The 23666-nt window shown below is 36.0% G+C and overlaps 2 protein-coding genes across 25 annotated transcripts in view; both read right to left on the bottom strand.

The window, feature by feature from the left end:
• Positions 1 to 1842: 1842 nt before the first annotated feature.
• Positions 1843 to 18017, bottom strand: LOC129808214 (uncharacterized). The gene is made up of 6 exons (XM_055858020.1): positions 16742 to 18017; positions 16251 to 16681; positions 9182 to 10212; positions 8975 to 9116; positions 2164 to 3638; positions 1843 to 2101 (listed from the first exon to the last, which is right to left on the bottom strand). The coding sequence occupies exons 1-6, from the start codon at positions 16869 to 16871 to the stop codon at positions 1903 to 1905; spliced, it is 3408 nt and encodes a 1135-aa protein (XP_055713995.1). The 5' UTR covers positions 16872 to 18017; the 3' UTR covers positions 1843 to 1902.
• Positions 18018 to 21011: 2994 nt separating this feature from the next.
• LOC129808208 (disks large 1 tumor suppressor protein) overlaps positions 21012 to 23666 on the bottom strand; it is a 158061-nt gene continuing 155406 nt past the window's right edge. For all 24 annotated transcript variants that reach the window (XM_055857991.1, XM_055857996.1, XM_055857994.1 and 21 more), the window contains one exon: positions 21012 to 22763. In XM_055857991.1, coding sequence (XP_055713966.1) covers positions 22657 to 22763 — 107 coding nt within the window. In that variant the 3' untranslated portion in view covers positions 21012 to 22656. The remainder of the gene's footprint in view (positions 22764 to 23666) is intronic.

Genomic DNA, 23666 nt, shown 5'->3' with positions numbered 1-23666 from the left:
ACCAGAATGTTCTCTATAATTTTGCCGTAGAACTTGATCTCATCGATTAATCAGAAGCCAAGATAAGCGAGGTTTTTTGTTTCTTAACTTGTTTTTTCATCCAGAGTGCCCCAAGTGTTCATTTGATGAACTTCAACTATATCAAAGAATTGTTGAATTTTGTAATACTTTCCATTTAAAACCCAATTTTAAGTGTCTTGGTCGAGTAGAAGCAGTCAAATTGGCATCTGAGTGAGTGGTGCCAAAGCGTTATTATGGGAAAAATCAATTTTTCACACTTAAACGGCAAAATCGGATAGATCCTATTATCTGATAGAAAAATAATGTATGGACGAAATATAGACATAAATGTCCTCTACAATTATGTCGAAGTAATCATCAAGATCGGTTAAGCATGTGTCGAGATAATTGAGGTTATGTGATATTGAAATTGGCTTTTCGACTGTGGCGCCCCTGCTGTTGATCCCACGAAGTTCAAATGTTCTAGGAAGTTGCAGCATTTGGTGAGATCTTTCGTTTGAGCCATCACTCATCAAAATCGATCTCATAGAACCGGAGATATGATTTTTTGAATTTCGTGAACTTTGACCCCTTATATCTCCGGTTCTATTGAAACCACAGCACACTTACGCCCCATTTTGGAAACGTCCTAGACTAGACTACAACATACTAAAATTTCATTAACTTGCACAATGCCGTTTTTGAGAAAAATGACTTTGAATTTCGATGAATTTTGACGCTATCACAGCGCCACCTGTGGTGACTTTTTGAACTTCCATCTGAAAGTGCTCATCGAGACGAAACCAAAAAGGTAAAATTTAGGTCTCTATGTTAATTAGAACCGGAGATAGAGGCCGGTCAATTTTCGAACTTTGGTCCCTTATAGCTCGGGTCAGGGATTATGGATCGGCTTAAGTATTTTTTAGTTTGATAGATATAATCAGCGACTACAACATATTAAAATTTCAGCCCGATGCACAAAGGAATTTTTGAGTTATTTAATTTAGAAAATTGAAAAATCTTTTTAATAATAGCGCCCCTAGCGGTGGTTTATTTGAACTTGCAATGTAAGAAGAGGAAATGGCATTTCACGAGAGCTTTTCAAAACGCCCTTACTTTTTAAATTCTGACAATTAGAACCGGAGTTATGGCCATTTTAAGAAAATTTTGTTGGACCCTTATACCGGCTTCAGACTGGAGGTTTAGCCCAGTTTCCGAAGGTCTCAAAAATCTAAATAATGAACAATTTTATTGATTTTTCAAAATATAATGAATCATTTGCCCTTATAATCCAATCCTAAATAACAATTTTCTAAAGAATCATGCCTGATTAGGAACTAGAGGAGTTAAGCCAGATGGCTAAGTCTTAGGTCTGAAGCTCGTATTATAGCTCGGGTCAAAGGGGTCGGGGACCTTAAAAAGCTCTAAGGCCCAGCTATAACATACTCAAATTTGAGCCTGATCAATGCCATAGGGGCGGAGCTATTGAGAAAACAAAAAGGTGGGTATTCAAAATGGGATGTATAACCTTTGCCGAAAACCGCAAGTCGATATCTTTCTTCGTTCTGGAGCTATTAAGCTGCAAAGAGCGGCCGGCCGGGAAAGTTATGTCCTTGACACACTTACGACTTAAGCTGAAAGACGGCTTAGTGGAAAATGATCGAAATGTTTTAACCATTATTTCGAATATAATTACGCTATGCTGTCTCTCGGTTAATTCTTAGGTCTGTCAAGGCAAGGCCCTTACTTAGCCAACCATTATATTCGTGATCAGGAAGTGGCCAAACACATTTTGGCAACACGAAAACACGTTTTTCGGTTCTCATTTGATGAGAACAGGGATTTTATGATTTTGTAAAGAGACATTTCATTCTTAAGCCAGCATTGAACTGGACTAGTTTTCTATTTCTCCTCTTCAGTGTCCAGAAGCTTATTTATAGTAGCTAATTCACGAGTGCTCCATGGCTCAAGAGGATCTGGAGGCGACTCGGGACCTTCTTTGTCACCTTTTTCACCTTTTCCGGCTTGAGGTGCTGATTTACCGCGTTTTTTCTTTGCATCATCCGCTGCTTTTTCAGGAACTCCATCTGCAGGGGAAACTCTAAAAAGGGAAGAAAAAATTCCCAGTTGATAAATCTTGTTCACTCAATTCGGTTTACTTACTTGTTCTTGGAGCTCCTTCCTGCAATTTTTCTCCCTTTTGCGTACTTCCCATTCTTGCCAGAAGAGGAGGATGCAGTTGGTGCTGCAGCAGTTTCTTTGGTTTCTCTGTGAGCCCTTTCAACAGTGGTCGATTGAGAATCCACAGATTGCTTCCTGGGACGCAAATGGAAGGCTTCCATCTGCCTTTTGACATCCTCCACTGTCACAACTTCATCCTCCTCGTAGGCTTCATTGTTGATCCCTTCCAGTGGAGGAGACCCAGCTGGAGGAGTAGTTTCGACGGGAACTTCAGCCGGAGTCTCGTCCCAAGCAATATGGAACAGTGGATGTTCATCATTGCGCCTCTTGGCTGAGGCAGAACGACTAACTGCGGATTTAGCTCGGCGAATCAAAGAAATCTTGCCTAGAACTGGCCTGTCGCCGAATGCCTCGGAGTCCGTATCCTCGAGTGCTTCCAACTGTTTCAAGAAAGCCTTTTCCTTTTCCGGATCAATGACATCTTTAGGATTCTGGAACAGAGTGTTGGCTGCACTCTGGAGACCAGCAGCAACAGGAGGGGGAGGAACTGGCTTAGGTGGAGGAAGTTTTTCCGGTTCTTTTGATTTTAGTGGAACTTCCAGGATATTCTCTAGCACCGTAGCTTCCTTGGCCAGAGATTGAACGTTAGCCATGTAACTCTTGTCATTCACGCAAATTACTTCGGAAATCAAGACAAGTTCCCTCAGAGGATCTTTGTAATCTGAAGTAGTTTGCATTAATTGGCTAGGATGTAGACTTCCTTTAACTCCCATTTTTGGTCCAGGAGCTCCAGGGGCACCAGGAAGAGTCCCTTCTGGAGTCATTCCATCGCCACAGAGGACAATATCATGAGTAAATGACATGACGTCAATTGCAGCAGAAATGGCAAATGGATCATTAGGATCTCTCTTCTTCTTGGTCACCTTCGTTGGGCTACTGATTGAAGCCCTTCCCCACATGATCCTCCTCAATTCTTCTCCTGTCAATCCTCTCTTCTTTAGTGCATTCAGCGTGACTTTTCCAACTCTCTTCCAATTGCTAACAGCTCCCTTTCGCTGCTTCGCACGGGTCTTACTTTTGCTCTTGATCACCATTACGCCCCTCTGCTCAAATCCAGAATCGTCATTGCTGGGTCCCAGGGCTATTGAATAGTCCTCTAGGTACTTCTTAGCGTCCGTTTGGGATACAGCGCGTTCTAGAGTTACCACAATCTTAGCCCATTGCTTCATCCACTCCTTCTCGGACTGCTCGATGACATGGGCGTAAGTGTTGCCCATCATGGCGATCAGCATGTTCAGCAGCAGAATCGGCACGAAGATCATGAAGATCACAAAGACGGTCTTGGCCAGATTGGGGTAGGTGGTGTTATTGAGATCGGCATAGTTATAGTCGCCAAGGGTAGTTTGGAACAAGGCCATCCAGGTACTGGGATAACTGGCGAAGAGCGAAGCAGCCACCTAGAAAAAATAAGTTATTTCTTTTCCTGTATAATAAGCTGCTTTGAAAAAAGAAACGCGCTTTTCGAGATACGATTTCTGAGAAATGAGACTCTGTTTATCCGGTCGCGTCGTCAGATCTTGAGGTCGAACGATTATAGATAGCGACATGGGACTTTCGGGGACCTCCTCCCTTCATAGGTTGACTCAAGAATTATTGTAGGTGTATTGTAAAGCCGCCTCTGTAGAGTAAGAGGGAGGTGAATGAGACGAGATGGACGCTAGGAATAGAAGTAGGGAGTTAGTTCTCACTGAGCAGCCATCGAGAAAACACAAATGTAAAATAGCTCAATAAATTGAACTACACTATCAACATGAAAAATGTGGTTGAATCATTCATAATAACAGTCTTTTAAGATCAAAGATTAATAAAGCTGGAGAGATGGTATTTCTCAACTGATTGGAGTCATGTATAGATTCATACGAAGACTCCTTTAACGGAAACGCTAACAAAAGCAGTAATACCCATAACGAAAAGAGTTTTATAAATACCGTCACTGCTTTACGCACCAAGAGTCCTTGAACCATGATCGAGCCTCCCAAATCAAATGATTTGATATGTACTCGATATATCCAAAATCAACAGATAAAACAGGAATAGAACAGCTCTCATCTTCGAAAGAAATATCAGATTAAAACCAATAAAAACGTTTCTGTATAGGGTGATATGATTCCTGGCGACTTATGCCACAGATAGATATACCTGACATCATAAAAGGAAACCGTCAGGTGACGAATTGTGTTACTATCAGGCAGAAATAATAGTTCTCCTCCGTATTGAAAAACCGAAGAAGCTCTCGTGCGGTCATAGGGCGTGATGTTCCGAAAATGTCTAAGGGTCTAATCATACCATGTGAGAGTTGTATTATGCTCAGGTTTTTGATCTAATCAGAAAAATAAATAATTTCACCGTAAAGATGTAATGGATAGATAACATGGGATACTTTTTTTTTAGAAAACTTGGATATTTTTTGAAATTCAAAAGAAACACATTTGATAATTCCGAGTGCCCAATTTTGGAAAGGTAGGCATTCATGAGGCGAGAAGCCTGAGAGGAAGTTTCAGAAGTTTCACTCTCAAAAGATAGATTTGAAGATCATTTGCATAAAGGTAACAAGAGCAATTCTGTAATACTGTGACTAAACTCATTAATGAAGAGGGAGAAAAGGAGTGGGCCCAAGTATTAACCCTTGATCAATGCTCTTATTAAGGAATGAAGGCGTGGAATTATTTTGACAAGAGATTACACTAATCTATTGCTAATGAGTCTGAAGTCAGAAAGAATATTTTCACAAGACTTCACGATTATAGACCTTCCAGTGAAATAAGATTGAATCAGAGCCACAGCAGTGGCCGAAAATTAAAAACCAGTGATAAGCCCAGATAAGTTTATGGTAGCTGAGATTCTTTACAGGTGACCCCGAAATGCGTGCAACTCAAGGTGCTTCTGACTCGATGTTCGTTAAAATTCGATCGTGAGTTGAATTTTGGAGGTAAAGAATCGCGTAGAGCCAATTTTATCCATTTCGATTATTATGAAAAGTTTGGAGGGTAAGGAGGCCTGTGCAGTGCATCAGGCTTGCACTCTGTTGTCGCAGTAACCTATCAGCAATAAAACACACGGTAGAGCTTCGGAAGACGGATGTATTGCACCGGAAACGACTTATGCGAAGCAATGGACAAGCTGTTGCTTCAACGGCTGGTCCCGGGGTTAGAGGGCACCAAAGTAACGAAAGAGGCTTTGGACCTGGAGTGACATCAGGTTTGACAGGCCTACCACTACGACAACGGCACTTCAGAATGGCTACATGGAGCTATGCAAGCCATTGTGAGCAGTTGTCGACCTCGAGGCAGACCTAGAACAAGGTGACTGAATCAAATTCAGAATCTTGTCTTGGAACGCCTTGGCGGAGGATCGAGGATCGGAGGAGTGGCGGAGGATCGACAAGCGTGGGCTTCTAATTTGGATGTCATGGGCCCGCGACCCCAATAGGGATAAGCGGTTGAAAATGATAATGATGATGGACATAAATTAATAAAGGAGTCGTATTACATGATATTGCAGGGGCATAACGTTTCCTATGCTTCCCATATGTTTCTAGCGAGCCGAAAAACATTTTGAGTTAATTAGCTGTTTTCTGTCATTGTAGAATGAATTAGCAAAAACTACTGATAGAAAATAAAAGCGAATTTAATATTGAATAGGCAACCGAAAAACCCAAATTGGCAACCTACGTAGTTTTGTAGATATATCGTCGGCTGCCTCAGCAACTGTGCTAACTGCATTTGCTTTGTGTCAGCATTCGTTGTAAGCAACGCATCGCTGCGCGGCGTTTGCAATGAATGCAGACACAAAGCAGATGCAGTTATCACAGTTGCTGAGGCAACCGACGATATCGTGAAATGTGTACGAAAACAGGCAAAAATTTACACTAAAACCGGTCGCATTTTTCAGAGCTAATGTCACCCCCCCCCTGTGATATTGTATTGTATTGCACGCGAATTCTATGGGGTGTGATAGCATTTGCCTTCAATTTATCAAAAATTTTCTCCCGCTAATACTCCAGTGCTCACAGATATCTTCAACCTGTCTTCAACTATATAATCACAACTTCAAATTACCCTGATACTTGGAAACGGGCTCTTGTAGTTCCTATTCTCAAAATTTGTAATCCCAAATATCCTTCTGACTTCAGAGCCATTAGCCTTTTTCCTATACTACCAAAGGCACGAGCAGATCTAGCAAAATTTGAATGAAAATAGACTCCTCTATGACTTCCAGTCAGGCTTTTGAAAAGGCGTAGTAGGAGAAACTTCACAATCTCCTTTACAATACGACTATAATATGACTTGAACTACATTATCTTGCTTTTACGGAGAGGGGTGTTAGTCCCTTGCACAACTCTCTCTAGAAGAACCAGATCCGTTGTTCGTTAGCCTCAGATCCGTGACTTCCCACTGGGGTTGGTTACCCAATCTACTATCACTCACATAATTGTGAGTATCAGTATTTTAGTATTTTAAATTTCGTATTTTGCACGTTCGTATTGCACATTTCGTAACTCCGATGGGACAGATCTTTTGTCAGCGGAGAGTCGCCAGTACTATAGGAGGTTAGTGCGAAAGGCCTGGTTGCTTAAAGATAGATAGATAGATAGATTTATTTCCTCTTAGACTATCTGCGGCAGCCGCCGACTTCAAAACCGACCTCAACGGGCAAGACGGCAGAATATGGAGCCATATTCTGCCGGAATATGGGAATATTCCGGCCATATTCTGCGGATGGCCCATACGGAGTATGGGCCATTTATACTTTCACAATTTATGATTAGTGTTTTGAGAAGCTTTGCAGATGGAAAGAGGTGAGTCTCAGTATGGACTCCTGGGAGGAGTGCGTATTTGCTGGGACTATGTCGGGGATAGGAGAGAGTGATGGAGAAAGGGGAGAAACAACATCCGGTGATACAAGAGCAGAAATCAAAAGTTTCAAAATGTGTGGAGACTTTCAAAAGGTTTTTCAAGACAAAATCTAATAAAAAAACCAAAGGGACGTAGCAGCTACCTAAGTAAGTGTGAAACGTAGCTTAACTCTTTCGCGTCACACTTTTATACAGCAGATGAATTCATGTAAAATTGAGTTTTTCCTAATGCTTTATGATCAAATATAATAGTTCAGAGAGGAAAAAAAATCCATTGCGTGAAAACTCGGAAAAACTCCGGGTCATATATGACCCTATTGTCCTCAAGGGAAGTGTACATACCATTTTCAAAATCTATATCATGGGCTTTTTAAGAGCTTTTTTTGCTTGAAGTTATTAATTTGGCCAAAACCATGGCAAACTGGATTGTTTTGATGAACACTGTACTCCTGGTGTTCAAGGAATCTTCCTGGTAATCCCTTGAACAGTCACTGTCATAATTTTGAGTGGTATTTGGCAAAAATAAACTTATCCACATATTTATTCACACACAATACAATTGTACAATATGGAACGCTTGCAGAATTCTCTAAAAATATTGCAAAATATGTTATAATTCATCAGATATAAAATTAAATGTCCAGGAGCAAGATGTCCCACCTGCATTTCACAAAGAAAAACAATGTCCCAACTACATTTCGCTATAGGCTTGGGACGAAAACACTGTTACCCTTGGGGACAATAGGGTCATATATGACCCGGAAAATTCTACACGCTTTTCTGGAAAATTGAGAGTAGTTAATTATATCAAAATATGCAATATACAATCTTTGGATATTCTATTTTGTGTTTCTAAAGAACTTTTTGCTGAAAAAAATAATATAAAAAATTTTGAAAAAGAAAAGTCATTTCACAAGGTTCGAAATTAGTAATTTTTGATCGCAAATATTTTCTTTTCCTGAATATCTGGAGTCTTGAGAAAATTAGTCAAGAATCTTACATCTTTCTATTATGATGTCGTGCACAACCCGATAGATTTCAAATAATGTAAATAGTCAAAAAAAAATGTTTTTGTCCCTGGGTCATATATGACCCTAATGACGCAAAAGAGTTAAGCTAAAACCCTCCCAATGCGCGGAGGGCAAAAATAGGTAAATAAGCTCATAGTCACAAAAATTGGCCTTTTTGCATATTTTCGAGAAAATTAGGTGAAGTTAAAGTGATAAATTCGGACTAATTTTTGTTCTTCAATTTGAATTTGCAAAATAAAGTCAAAATTGAAGAACAAAATTTAGACTGAATTTCCATTTTTGACTTCAACAAATTTTCTCGAAAATTTGCAAAAAGGCCAATTTTTGTGACTATGAGCTTACAGTAGACTCTCTCAAATTCGGGCATATAGGACCGAAATGTCAGCCGAATTAGACAGAAATTCGGGCGACATGTGCATATAGATATTGAGTTTACACACTGATATATATCATAAATTGCATGAAAATCCCTCAATAATGCAAAATCACATCAAAACTAAGACAAACCATGCTAAATTTGAGCATATTTGATTCATTTGATAATCATAATCAAACTTGAAAAATGACAACAAACTTTTTCAAATGTAACCGCTGCCCGAATTAAAAAGTAGCCCGATCTTAAAAGAGCCGAATTTGCGAGAGTCTACTGTATTTACAAATCAATTGTGTTGATATTATATTTAAAAAAAAATAAATAAAAAATGGTGCTTCGTGACGGTTCAAATAAATGGTCGTCAGTAAGAATTATTTTCTTTTTTAAGTATTTTATTAACATTTCCTGCACTTTATCTTGGAGTAGCTGCAATGGTATGCTTTCGATCCTAATTATTTTAAATGCGCAACTTACTTGAGGATGACCTTTGTAGAGGAAGAAGAAAGCCTGGGAGAATCCTACGAGGACAATTGTATAAATGATCCCAAAAGTGAACATATCGCCTGTAATCATTGAGTAAATCATCGTAACGAACGGTCCTGTCAATCTCACGGCTCTGAAAATTAAAAAGTAAAATTCACATTTAATTTCTGCCGAGAAAAGTTAAGAGAAATCCCTCACCCTGCGAAGAACATAAGCAGGAACCAACTACCCGGTACAGCGAATACCAAAATCGCCTCTTCAGTATCCGTATCTCCGGCAATTCTGCATGGGATGCATGCCAGGATGAGAAAGTTGGAAATCAGGAAGATGAATTTAGCCGGAGAGTTAGGAAGTTGTCTCAGAAAAGCCACTAGTCCTTGATTCTTGACCTCATCTCCCTGCTGGAAGATGACATAGCTGAGAACTCCGCCAATTGTACAGAGCTCAGCACAATATCGGATAATTGTAGTTACGTCGAAGTCATCATCAGAATCCTCATCATTTGGCGAATTTGTAGGTTCGGCTCCTTCCACTTCGGTTTTCTCACTTTCCGGACGCAGATAGATGCTCAAGGATAGGCAGAATAAATGCGCAAAGAGAATCAGGAGACGCTTGAGAAATTGTCCTCTTGCAAAGGTCTTCCACTTCTCCTCCAGCAACCTCTGAATTATTCCTCCGTCCAGCATATCCAGATGCTCCTCTTTTGTCCCATTTAGAATTATGAATAAGGCAGAGTTCCAGTTGGTTCTTCCGTCTGGGAGAAGCGTATCCAGGGCATTTAGAGGGTATCCAGAGCAGGTGATGTTGCTGTACCGCCAGAATTCCCTTGCACTCAGTTCCAACATCTCCCGAAATACTTCAGCTCTGCCCAGAGTGCAGGCCAAAGTCAAGGGAGTAAGTCCTGCATCATTGATGATCCCATTGCGAGCAGGAAGTTTCGGGTGGCGCAGAGCATAGCCGAACATGTCCAATTTGTCACAGACAACTACCATATGCAGGATCATATTCCCGAAGGAGTCCTGGGCATCGGGGTCAGCACCAACGTCCAAGAGGAGGTTGTATACACTCTCATTGGCGCAACAAGCTGCCCATGCAAGAGGATATTCTCCCAGGTAAGCCAAGCCTTCGTAATCCGTGTTCTTAGCTGGTCTGTAGCCCTGCTGATCACGAGGGAGGAAGAAACTTCCGATCGCTCGTTGATTGACATCAGCACCAGCATCAATTAGATCCTGATGTTTTAGCACGTTAAAGAAGTTAGTTACAAGTAAGGCGTTACTAGTGCAATGCTATATCAGGGCTTTTATCAAGTTCATAAAGAAATCCTTAGTAAGTACTTATTTAGTCCTTAATTAAGGCATATTATGCGAAAGTAGCACCAAAAAAAATCTTATCAAATCTGCGTATTCCTCTGCAGAAAATTTTTCAGTTTTTCAGTAATAAATCTATTAAAAACAAGGGGTAACTCATATTGAGAAACCCTCGTCAATTGTCCGAGAAACGCTTCGCGAAACCCGAGAAACCCAAAAATTGCATCGCGAAACCCGAGAAACTAGAAACCTTTGTCAGAAAAAATGGAAATGAGTTACCCCTTGATTAAAAAAGAAAATCAGTGAAATCTCCTACGGCTAGAATTTGATATGGTAAGTATAACTAAAGACTCTTCATTTATTCCCAGCAGCATCTTGTAATCCAGAAATGTAATTTAGCCCACAAGCGTCCCAAATTCTGTTAAATACATATTTCCTTTTATGACCTTAACCCATTCCTTACCATGGTATTGTATAGAATTTCCATTGATTGGAGATCTCTTAAAAATAAGAGACAAAAGACGGTTGGATTTTGAATATGCATGGAGGGAGAGAGAAGGAGGAAAAAGTGGTGAATAGGATCAGCTGGAAAGAAAGTAGGGGAATGAGCGGGAACCAGTCTGAAAGTTACGTAAGAAGACTTGAAAATCAAAGAGACGTGAGGAGAAGTGTATTAGATTTTTTTTGTAAAATTGTTGTAAAAATATTAACTTTAAAATACAGAAAAACGACAGTGACGTAGAGTTAAACTGTGTTCAGTCTAGTAGTGGAGAAATTGTGGAAATAAATAATTGGTGAAGGTGATAATTGTGTTTCACTGCCTCAGTGGATTTGGTGAAGGGCATTTGGCGGTCATCGAGGAAACGTCTTCTGGAAAATCCAGCCGCCTACGTTCCGGATCACTGTTGAAGACATTTACTAAAGGAATATATATTTCCAGGTACGTGAATATCACAAACGGTAGAAGGAAGCCCAAGAAACACACAGTCCCTGACAGATTTATAACACCACAATATATTTATAGGTAAACTGGGCAGGAAGAAGAGGGTATTAGATATCACAGAATCCTATCACAGAGAAATTATTGTTTACCACAGGTAATTCTCCACAGTATTATACATCATACGCAAATTGAGTGATTTTAGATGATTTATTCCTGGGCAATTTTTGTCCGAACTGCTGTCGGGAATGGATTTTTAGTAACTGTAGTTCTTCAATTACTTGGGAAAAATAGTCCGATAGAGATGGGAATACATTTTGTTATTGTTTTCTTGCTTCGCGGAAGATCATGCAAAATTTTTACTCAAAATGGCAGGTAGAAAATACGACATCCCGTCGAATTTGTTAAGATTACCCTCTTTCCTCTTTCCCGATTTGAATTCTGATTGTCAATTTGTGTTCTTGGATAGTTACTCTATCTAAAGCAAAAAAAGTTTGTAATGAATTAATGCGCAGAATTTAAGTTCAGTGACCGTTAAGGCGTGTGTTTGACAGGGGCTCCCGGCGCCCCCATAATAGGTAAAAAAAATTATTTTCAAAAAAATCATTTATTAATCTGTAGGAAACTAATCCCAAAATATGAACATTCTATTTCAAGTATTTCCGGTACATTGACTGAATTTGTTAAGTTCTTGTCTCAAGTTACAATCCAGCATTAATCAGTAATGGACTGATTCATAACCGATTGGAATCAGTTCAGCTTTATCAGAAATTCCAAAACCTTTCCAATGAGCCCAAATATGACCACATTTACTTAAGAAATACGATCTCTACAGACTTTTTAACCTTTGACCTTTGAAAAACCGTTATTAGGAATGATTCAACGGGATTTTCGTATCCAAGAATTTGAAAGAAAATCGCACAACGTGTTTTCGAGCAATCCCAAAAAACATGATTTGGAGGAGAATGTGAAGGGTGGTTTTAAAGGGGAGGGGGCTCCCCGAGGTCCCACTTGTCTATTCCTAACCGTTTTGGCTCTATGCGTGGTAATAGCCGGACGGCCAGACGCACAAACGGACAAACAGGGTAACGCCATTTCTCAAAAATCAACTGAAAATGTCAAGATTTGTTGAGAATAGTGGTCTCCGGCCTGGGGGTGGATGGTGGATGAAAAAATGGAGGATACTGCTCTCTCAGTGGAGTTCGTTCATTATGAAATTGTTCTAGGGTCGGAGGAACGTCTGTTCGACAAGGAACCCTTATTGGCACTTTTGTCAAAATGTTAAAAATTATTTAATGTATCTAGTAAAATACAAGTAATATAACGTTTTTTCTGTAATATACCTTTTACTATAAACAGAGATGTTCAAATTTAATATCCCAAATAGTACAGAGTAGGGTGTTAATAGGTGCTGACACAAGTTCTTAAAAAAGTGTCAATAGACGTTCCTTTCACCCTATATGAGGAAATTTTGTTCTTTGATCAATTTTTGCAACGATTTTAACAATTTTCGATGAATTAGTCGGGCACATAAACGTTCTCATGAATCTATGAGTGGAATATGTTCTAAGAAATGTTCATAATGCATTAAGACTTTACTTGAGAAATTGCATTAAATTCTATTTTAAACCGATTTTGATGATATTGAGAGGATCGGATTTCGAATAGCCGATAAACATTTTCATTAGGTCTTTCAAGAGTGAAAACAAACCGTTTTTGTGTTGTTTCTATTTGGTTTTTTTTAAATGAAAATGGGATCAAAAGTCACTAAAATTTTCCTTTGAAACTTCCTTAAGAAGTGTTCTTCAAACTTTCGATTTTATAAAATTCACCATAAATCAAAAATCGACATTTATGATCTTAACATTATAATTACTTGTAAAAACAAGAATATTTTCACAAAAATATTCTTTAAAACCGTTCTTTTGTCTCGACTTTTATTATTGAAAATCTGGTGAAAATTGGGATAACGAAAAATCTTCTTACGTGTTTAACAATCTTATTTAGAAAATAGACATAAACAATTGAATGGAAAAGTATTTTTCTTAAAGCTTTTCGAGAGTTTCTTCTCAAAAATTTATCAAAAATTCCATTCCAAATTGATTGTGGCTATTTTTGTGCAGATTGTATAGAACCTAAAAGAATCCCTGAAAGTCCTTCGAAGACAACATGGTCCTTAAGAAACATTCATCATAAGCTTCTCCAAAGTCCTTCCAAAAGTGTCTTTATGGTTTTTAGTATAAGATTTTGTGCAGTTTCTTTCAAAGAAAAGACAAAGCGCTCCAGCTTTACGGAGTGTTCGAAGTTCGAAGTCACGACAAAAGCTCTCCGTGAGTTATCTCTTGGTGGTTTTTAGGTAAATATTTGCATAATTTAAGGGCATTTCAAAAATTATTTTAATAAATCGACCACTCAGAATATAAATCGCAAGGGGTTACTCAAGTATGGAATACCGACAAATTTTCCCGCTAGAATCCATGGAATCTATGATCAGATTCAGATAGAATCTAAAATGGAATCCATACAGAATCACTAGAATCAATTGGAATCACTGGAATCAAATGGAATCACAGAATCCCTTATTTACGATTAGTCTCATTTTGACAATACGATCCATGAAATTTAAGAAGTATTCCTGAAAATACCGATTAATGATAACTTTTACTTGAGTACAGCAAATAATGTGCTAGGTTTTTGTGCAAATATCGGGAACTGGTCAAAATAGGTCTCATGACCTAAGACCTGGGTGAGGGGGGTTAGGGAAGGGGGGAGACAAAAAAAAATAACTTTTACTTTGTTGAAATTATGTAGCTTTTTGCTTAAAATAAATATATCACTGCTCTCTTTTTGAGTTCGAGCAGTAAAAATAGAAATATAAAAAATATTAAAATTCGATCATTAATGTGAAAAATTGATTATATTTTCATTTTTAATCTGGAATATTTGTTATACAGCAAATATCTGAGAACTTGCAAAAACTATCTTAGATTCCTACATCAAAACTAAGCTACAACGCTGCAAAGGATTCCCCTACCTCCATAAATCACAAATCCAAGTTCTTCTGATTATTGCTCACCTTCCGATCAAGATCCCATACTACTCGCACAGACACATGACTTCGTACAGATAATTTTCGAAAAACAGTGAATAGTTTTCAAAAATCGTTTTATTCCGAAGATTAATTTTGACTTTCCGTCGAATTTGTTGAAATATGCCTTAATCCTCTTTCCTAATTTGAATTCTGGTTCTCAATTTGTCTTCTTGAATAGTTACTCTTACTTTACAAATAGAGTTTGTAATGAATTAATGTAAAGAATTTGACTTCAGTGACCTTTAAAACCCTTTAAGTGCGATTTGGTCACTAGTGACCCATAGAGAAAATAATTTTACCTCACTTTCTAAAGTTATTTCTGCCAAATGTTTGTACGTAATCGTAAAGTACAAGTTTATAGAAATTTAGAATTTTTTTTTTCAAATCTCCAACTGTATGATATAATAACTAAATATTTAAGCTAAAAAGTGACGAATTTTTAAATTCTTATGTTAATAACTTATTCTAATTATTTTTTATTACACTTCTTATTTTTTTTAAAGCAAAACCGTTTTGGGAAATGAAACTCTAATGCTCTTACATAATATTTTTAAAAAAACCTACAAAAAATCGGCAAATTATTGACGAGAATTCGTTAGACCCTGGAACTAAATGAGCAACATATTCTTTACCCTTTTAAGTGTTTTTTACAACTTTTTAGGAAAAATGATTAGTCAAAAGTCCTTAACTAAGTAGTTTATGAAAGTACTTTTCATGTCTATAAGCAAGCTATTAGTTAAGGACTTACACAGAGGCTTTAATTTTAGTGATGAGTTTGATATTCCACAACTCTTTAAAATTAAGTTATTAAAAACTTATTAAGGTCTTGTTCTTAGTAAGTACTGTTAGATCTGCCATGAAATCTGTAATGGCGAAGTCCTTAAAAAGCAATCGCATGGATGTGCGCTTCAGCCGCCAGAAGTTTCTCTAGAACCCTCAGCTTTCCTCCTAATACGGGTTTCAGACCTAAGGCTTAGCCAAATGGCTTAACTGCTCTAATTCCTTAACAATCACGTTTTATTGGGAAAAATGTATCTTAGGATCAGATTATTAAAGTTAAATAACCTATAGGTTCTCAAAAAGCAAGAAAATTACTTGCTGTTAAATATTTTATAATTATAAATCATCTTTGCAAATAAGGAAAAGTTCAAATATCGATTCATGATCAATTTGAATAATTTTTTGACTGATTGCCTCTACACACTAGAGCAGAGGTGTGCAAGAACCGTTGAAACCGAATAAACGTCAAAATAAGTTTGCTCAGGTAGCGTTTTGACCATTGACGAACAAGCTTTATTTGACATTTTTTCGGTTTCAAACGGTTCTTGCACACCTCTGCACTAGAGAAATTTATATATATTATTTAACAGTTTTTCCCGTTTTCCCTAAGCGTATGCATTTTTTTGAATATGGACTCTTTACTAATCAAATACTACTCAAAATTATTTATTCTTTTAGCCCTTTAACGACGAGACACTTTTTACGGACTGAAAATCAACAATAAAAATTAAACTGAGAAACATAATCAATGATAAGTTTTACATCTAACCTTGGAAAGTCCAACAGATTCTGATTCGGTATATTTTGTGCTTCTATGAACGATAGGGACAAAAATAGCCCAAAAATTTAAGTAATTTTTCTGACAATACCAATGAATAATATTTTTCGCTTTAATGAAAAATATTAAGTATGAGTTATTGTAGTTCTTATTGCCAAAAGGGTTTTGCTTAAAAAAAATTGGAAGTATAAAAAATAAATAAAATCAATTATGAATTTGAGAATTTAAAAATTCGTTATTTTTGAGCTTAAATATTTACTATACATACAAACATAAGAAAAGAATAACTTTAGATAGTCAGGAAAAATTATTTTCTCTATGGGATACCGGTGTTCCAATCGTCCTTAAAGGGTTAAAAAAATCTGTCCTACCTGCACGAGTTCATTGTTGCTGTAAGCAATGGCCAAGTGAAGAGCACTAGCTCCCAGATACTCCTCTCCCTCAATCACATCCACAGCCAGCATCGGGAAGACTCTCAGGAGGATCCTGCCGAGTTTTGTATGAACCTTTGTGTCGCAAATAATCAGAACATGCAGCAAACTCTCTCCCAGGGAGCCTCGATATTGCATCTGCCAACATGCCTTGTGATCCTTCCACTTGCCCAGAGGATCATGAGGTGACAGAGAGGCTTCTATGGGTATCTTAACTTCGTGGTTATCGATGTATTTCCACCTGAGGTATTCAGCTCGATTGATTATCTGGCCTTTACCTCCGTTGTACATGAAAACTCCAAATTGCTCTCGAATCAGAGATTCTACAGCAACCTGCCCTCCCGTTTGGATGGCATCAATGAGCTCTCCTCCTGCACAGAACTCAATGGATTCAGTTTCTTCCCCTCCTGCTTCAAAGAAGCTCAACTTACCTCTCTTGTAATCAGCTAATTTGTACAGAAGACAAGCACTTGAGGATGATTGAGAGATCACCTGATCCAGAATAGCTCCTGGATTTGGTTCAGGCTTCTTCTTCCTGCAAGGCTTCCAAGTAAACTTCATTTTTTCTTACTGGAAAATCCCCCAAAAATTCCTTCACTTCCAATCTGCAGAAGTTCGCAAAACTGAAAAGTTGTCTTCGGATTGTTTGATCAATATCTGACCCAAATTCCCGCAGAGTTAACCCTCCGGAAAAAAGAAAATTGTACGCATTTTGAGCAGAATACATTTTCTTCTTTATTTTGTAACTTTTTTTTTCTTTCAATCAAAACTTCTCTGTTTCATCATTAAAATAATTAATTATTTAATAACAACAATATGCGATCAATTTTTCATCTTTCTAATAAATGTTTTCTTTTTCTTTTGCAATATTTCTTTCTCGTAGAAATTCATCAGTTTTTCCTCTATATTTTTGTTCTATTTTTCTTTTTAATAATTTTTGACTGTTCTTTGTTTTTACTTCTCTCAGGATTTTTTTACCTACGATCATTTTTTTTAACCGATTTTCATCTGAAAAATAAGTTGTTTCTTTTTTACTGAATAATGATTTTTCTTTCTTTCAATATAAGTCTTCTCTATTCTTTCTTTCTGAGGTTATTATCTTCTAAGCGAGTGTTAGTGAATCAAAAATGTAAGTTTTTTTTATCTAGTAGCATGTTTAAAACAAATTTTTAAGGCTTTCAGGGCCGTTGGTTGTTTTTGTGAAGGAATTTTCTAAATAATTAAGAGGTTATGTTTTGACATAACCTAATTTTTTTCTAACAAAAAAAAAACAATTTTTTGAAGAGCTTTTAAATTATTCAACTTCAAATTGATATAAATAAATGTACGGTTTTTCTGATACAATAAAAGATTCTAAATAATTTGTTCAACAAAATGTGATACAGGACGTAGACGTTAAAGTTTGGCATACAAAAAACTTTTTTTAGGTTATGTCACTTCCTAACCTAATCAGTGCCTTGCTCTTTAAAGAAATCATCATTTAAAAAAATCATCTTTTGAAATACAAATTAATAATTTGATTAATTTAGGACTATTAGGGGCAGTGGGGCACCTTTGAAATATGATATTGCAAAGGTGTCTCACTGTTCTCTAATGCTTTAAAAATTATATATAAAATAACCCAAAAGGTGCCTTTAAAAGTACTTGAATACGTGATTTATATTCTTTTAAATACCGAATAGGTAATTTTAAAACATTGATTCAAGTTCTCTTGTCTAATGGGATTACTATGGAAAGTTTAAGGTTAAGTTAAACCTAACCTCAAATAATTTTTTGAAATAATATGAATCAGATCCGGTTCCTCTCATTTAATCAATAGGTTACTTTGAAAAGTTTTCTGTTACGAAATATAAACTGAAAATGCGATTTTCATGATGTCATTTCAAAATTTCATAACAAAATTTGCAAAATTCATTGATTCTAAGTATCCGAAAATTGTTTAAACGGCGTTTCGTGGGCTAATCAGCTGAATAAAAAGCACATTTGACGAAATATTGTTGAATATTTATTAAAGGGTTACTAATTCTAGAATTTCACTGACAAGAGCTTCTTTCTAGTTTCGCGAACATTCTTGAAGCTTTTTTTTTAGTTTCAATACATATTTCTTTTTACATTTTATCTAAACCTTTCTTGATTCTCTTAAGTTTTTGTTGTAGAAATTCACAAGACGTTTCTTAAGTTTACTTTTCTCCGATTCCATGCAAAGCTTATTAGGTTACAAGGATTTTCCGAAATTTTCTTAGATTTCTACTCTGAGAAAGTCTTGTTAGGGCAGAATCACATTGACAATAAAATACTCGCCGTAGCCTGACCGTATTTCGTTAACTTACGCATTTTGATTGCAATTCTTACGCAAATTTTCCATTACCGTATTATCTTATCTCATACTCGGTGGCACTAGGTGAAAATAATATAAGAAAATTTAAGAAATAATACAAAAATTCGATAAACGGTGAGCAAAAAAACTAAGAGAAATTAATCGTGTGGTTTTTTTGCTCACCGTTTATCGAATTTTCGTTTTATTTCTTCAATTTTCTTATGTTATTTTCACCTAGTGCCACCGAGTATGAGGTAAGATAATACGGTAATGGAAAATTTGAGTAAGAATTGCAATGAAAATGCGTAACTTAACGAAATACGGTGAGCATTTTACTGTCAATGTGATTCTGCCCTTAAACGGACAAATGGATCTCGTTCAAAATTTGTCAAAAGAATGTTATGTACCAATTGACAAAACATTTTTTCACATTTTATATGGAAAAATGTCCTTTTGACAAACTTTTAACAAGACTTGACAAAACTTTTGCATATTCTCGATATAAGAACATCCTTCTTACAAAACTCTTTTTTTATCGAGTAGTAAAGTACGTGAGGTTTCTCGCGCTTCATGTAACTATTTTCAAGATTTTCTTTGAGTTTCGTAAAATTTTTCTTGTATTTTTCAAATGCTTTTAAGGTTTTCTTGGACCTCATGTAACTTTTCGAGCTTCATGTAAACTTTTTTGAGCTTTCCAAGAATTTTATTAGTTCTGTAAGTTTTTTCGAATATTTTTTTAAGTTTTCTTGAGAGCCATGAAAACTGTATTGATTTAACTTGATCAACTTAAAAAATGTATACGCCATGTAGGGAAAAGTGCCCATGCTTTGCACGGTCCAAAGTCCAAAGCTTCATAATGACTAAATTTTTCCTAACAAATGTGACTTATGGCACCCATATTTTAAAAAAATGGAAAAATATCCTGTTTTTAAAATATATTGCGGGGTCATATGTTTAGAAAGATAGGAAAAAATATGTCATTATGAAGCTTGGGACCGTGAAAAGCACGGGCACTTTCGCATAACGAGGGGAGAAGTCCGCCTTGTTGTGCCTGAAATGGACCCCGTAGCCGTTAAGTGTCTCCTGACTTTAATGTATAGATGATCCATCAGAGTCATTAGAGCCAAACAGTCTTTATAGGCTTGGCTCCCTTGGCTCCAATCATCCCAAGCTGATCAGCCCAGATTTCCAAGCAATCTTGGAATTGCAAAACACAATAAAAAGATGTCCATCGTTTCCGTGATGGCCGCAAGAAAAGGGGAAAACATTAATACACTGAGAGAAATCCGAAAAAGTTAAAATAACATTCCGGAAATGTTAATTTGTACCCTGCAGTATTGATCCGAAATCTGTGTAAATATTATGCTTTTCAGGTGTATTACGGATTAAAGTCACCCTTTTCATGTTAATTTTACCCTTAAAAAGCTGTAAAATTAACATTAAAAAATGTTGATATATTTTAACACCTAAAAATGCTAAAGTTATGAGGAAAAAAAGTTAATCGCATCCCCGTTTTTTTCTCAGTGTTGAAATAAAATATATAACAATAATATTATTGGTTTTCCATAGAAAATTTCTCGGAATTCGTGAAGACATGCCTTTTCCGGGTCTTGTTGAAATTTTCTTACCTATTTTAGTTTTTCGCGAATATTTTAGACGTTTTCTTGGTGTTCGTGAAAACTGTCTTAATTTTCTCGAACTTCACGCATTTTTTCAGTTTTTTTATTAATCAAAATGGTTTTTTTTTCAAGCTTCTCGATTTTCACGGAAACTTTGTTCATGTCTTGCGAGAACTTTATGAGTTTTTTTATACGATTCGTAAAAGCTCTTCGTGTTTTTTGGATTTCGCCAAACTTTCCTTCAATTGTTCAGAAATTATTATGGTTTTTCGAGTTTCGCGAAAATATCGCAGTTTTCGTGAACTTCATACGAACTTTGTATTCTTTTTTGAAAAGTTTCTCAGTTTTCCAGGTTCCGCGATTATTCTAGAAGTTTTCTTAGGTCTCTTCAAACTTACTGAGGCTTTCCGAGCAATTCGAGCAATTTCTTTGATTTTGTGTAGTAAAATATATTGAAATCTTAATGTTTCTCGAAACTTTTTTATGTTTCACGAAACATTCCTCAGGCAATTGTCATGGGTTTCACGGAATGAATCACCCCTTGGTATTTATTAAAAGCCTAAATATAACCGCTCCTGAAAATACTAAGAGGAAAGGATTCATAATTTCCCTCACGCAAAAAAAAGCTCTGCAGTCCTGAAAGTGTTAAATATTTGTTTTACCTTCTCATTTTAAATAGACAGGGATGTGTTGTCTTGTAAGATTTCCTTTATCGTGTGAAGTGGGAAGGTGAAATAGTGGATGTGTAAAAGTGGATAGTTTTCCTTTTATTTTATACAATTTGTCAAATTTGTTAATAAAATCTTCTTTCAATATAATCATGTATATAGAAGCTTACAAAATAATCTTTTTCTTCATTTTTTTTCTTCTTCTTCTCTCTGAGATAAAATCTTCAACATTTCGGTGTTGCTTTTTATTTACTACAAATTAATTTTAGTTATTTCTTTTGAAAATTTGTCTATAAGTGAGAAAATTCGAGTAATTTTTCGGGGATACGTGATTCGAAGAAATATATGTCACACTAAAAATTAATTTTTTCTTTATTCTTCTCTTCGAAAAAAATTGCTTAAGTTGAAGATTTTCTTTTATTTTTTGTTCACAGAATATCTATTTTTTTATCAATATTAAATGTTAGAATGCAAGAGAGAGATGCGAATGAAGAATGCTTTAAATATGACAAGATATTCCTTTTCTCATTTTTTTTGATTAATTATTTCTTTTTTAAATATTAGAGGGTTTTTTTTCTTAGATTTGTTTTCTTCCATTAAATGGGGAAGGGACGTGTTTCTTACTTTGTGGTAATCTTTTATCAATGAATATCTCCGAAAAAATGGATATTACTTACAAGTGCTTTGCTGCATTTTCGCATTATTTATTTTTCTTTGTCCATTAAATAGAGATAAAACTTTCTTTTTCGCTTTCATTATGCGTAAATAGAGATAAATTACTGATTTGTAGTTAGCTAGCTAAATAGAATAATCATGATCTGTCTAAATATTTATTTGTTTTTTTTTCCTTATCTCTCTCTGTTTTTTTCAATCTTCTTTTCTTTTAATAATCAATAATACAATTAATAATCATTTTCGTCAACAAACATTTATTCTTGTGTATATATAGTTTTTTTTACTTACTTTTTTTACTCGTCCTACGTAATAGTTTTTTCCTTCATCTGCCTTTAAAATGTATGTCAACTTCTCAAAAAATTATTCATACTATTTTTTTTAAATCTTCCATCCATCGCAATAAATAAATAAAATACATGAAAAGAAAAATAATAATTATGATGAAATAAAAATCAAAAAAATTTCTGATGGAGTCAAATGAGAAAATAAAATACTTTTTAAATATATTTCTAGTGAGAAAAATCTCACATTTGAGACATGGCAGCGATATTTCTCTTGTAAAATCATTCTCTGGAAGAAAAATCCAAAATAATGTAGATTGTAAATAATATTTTTTTTCTATTAGATCAAAGAGATTGATAGAAGAATTGACTCCATCTAAAAATAAAAGAAAAAAACCTCTACAAGTTTTTTTTGTTTTAACACTATTATCAATAAATTTGTAATTTATTTTGTAAAATGAATATGAATTGAAAAAAAAAAACTTTTTTCAATGCTGATAAACGAAAAAAAAGAGGTTAAGAAAAAATAAAATAAGAAGCAAATAATACAATTTCTTGCTCATCTTCTCACACTCCATCTCCCCTCCCTCCACTGAAGAAGAATTAATTAAAAAAAAACAGGAAATGAATGTGGAGAGGGATCATCATTGCGCGCACAAGAAGAAAAAGACTCTGTCGAAACAACAATTAAATTCATGTGGTTAAGATTTAGTGATTGTAGCCAGATCGAGACACAGGCCTGGCCCTTGATCTTGGTGGCAGTGTCCATGTAGTGGTTGCCGTTGGTCATAGTGGTTCCTTCGATGGCACCCAGATCGTTGGGCCCTGTTGGCTCCAGATCACCTTCTTTGTCTTATTGTAGATCTCCTCGATGTTGTCCCCTTGAACAACGGCTACAGAAAAAAAACGAAACATTTCGAATTTAGGCATGCAATGCATCTGAAAACAGATTTTCTACAACGTAAAAGGAGATTTGTTTGTTGTGAATTTTTTTTTAATTAAGGTTATAATCGTAAGTGAGGTTATGTTTGGGATAACCTAAATGTGATTTTTGAACAATTTTAAAAGTCGTGCTGCAATTTATGAGCTAAATGCATTAAAATTTCAGTTGTGTACGGTTGGTGTACAGTAGACTCTCGCCCAATCGGCTCTTTTTCAATCGGGCGAAAAATTTTGTTGACAATTTTCACGTTTAATTATAAAGCTAATTTGCTCAAATTCGCTGTAGTTCTTCCTATTTTATCGTGATTCTTTATAATTGAGCGCTTTTTGTGGAATTTACAAAGGCTTTGACGCCCAAATCTATCGATAAACCAGATGACATTTTGCCCTAAATGCCCAATTGAGAGAGAGTCTACTGTACTTGCTCAACTTAGAACCGGCCCTATAGCCAACGGCCGCGGCTATTCCATTGGATTTCCAGCAGCCTTTTCTGCCATGTCCGCTGATTTTACCGCTAAAAATCCGCGTAAGCTTCCGAGATGGAATTTGACGCTAAATTTCTTCCTAGTGTTCAATGGACGTTTGCGGAACTCTGTATAGGACTGTCTAATAAGAAATGTCCGCGAGTTACCATGGACTTTTCTCTGACGAATATTTCCACGGCTTTCCTATGGATTTATTAGCGTATAATCGGCAGTCAGCCCTTTAAATTCGGAAAAATCCTCTTTATTTCTACGAAATTCTCCGTGGAAATTTCCATGCAACGGCCTTAGTGGCTTCCGTAGTTTAATATTACGGAATTCCACGACTTTTCCAGTAGATTTTTTTTTAAAAAATATTTTTCTTCAAAATGA

The sequence above is a fragment of the Phlebotomus papatasi genome, chromosome 3 (assembly GCF_024763615.1).
Source record: "Phlebotomus papatasi isolate M1 chromosome 3, Ppap_2.1, whole genome shotgun sequence".
NCBI classification, from domain to species: Eukaryota; Metazoa; Arthropoda; class Insecta; order Diptera; family Psychodidae; genus Phlebotomus; species Phlebotomus papatasi.
Note: the sequence above shows the minus strand (reverse complement) of the source record. Positions and strands in the feature narration are given on the sequence as shown.

Excerpts from the sequence above, each read along its gene's own strand:
- LOC129808214 (XM_055858020.1), bottom strand. The coding sequence starts at position 16,871 with ATGAAGTTTACTTGGAAGCCTTGCAGGAAGAAGAAGCCTGAACCAAAT. Across the intron at positions 10,213-16,250 it reads GCAACAATGAACTCGTGCAG|GATCTAATTGATGCTGGTGC; the intron begins GTAGGACAGATT and ends CTAAAACATCAG. Across the intron at positions 9,117-9,181 it reads CTGCTTATGTTCTTCGCAGG|AGCCGTGAGATTGACAGGAC; the intron begins GTGAGGGATTTC and ends TTTAATTTTCAG.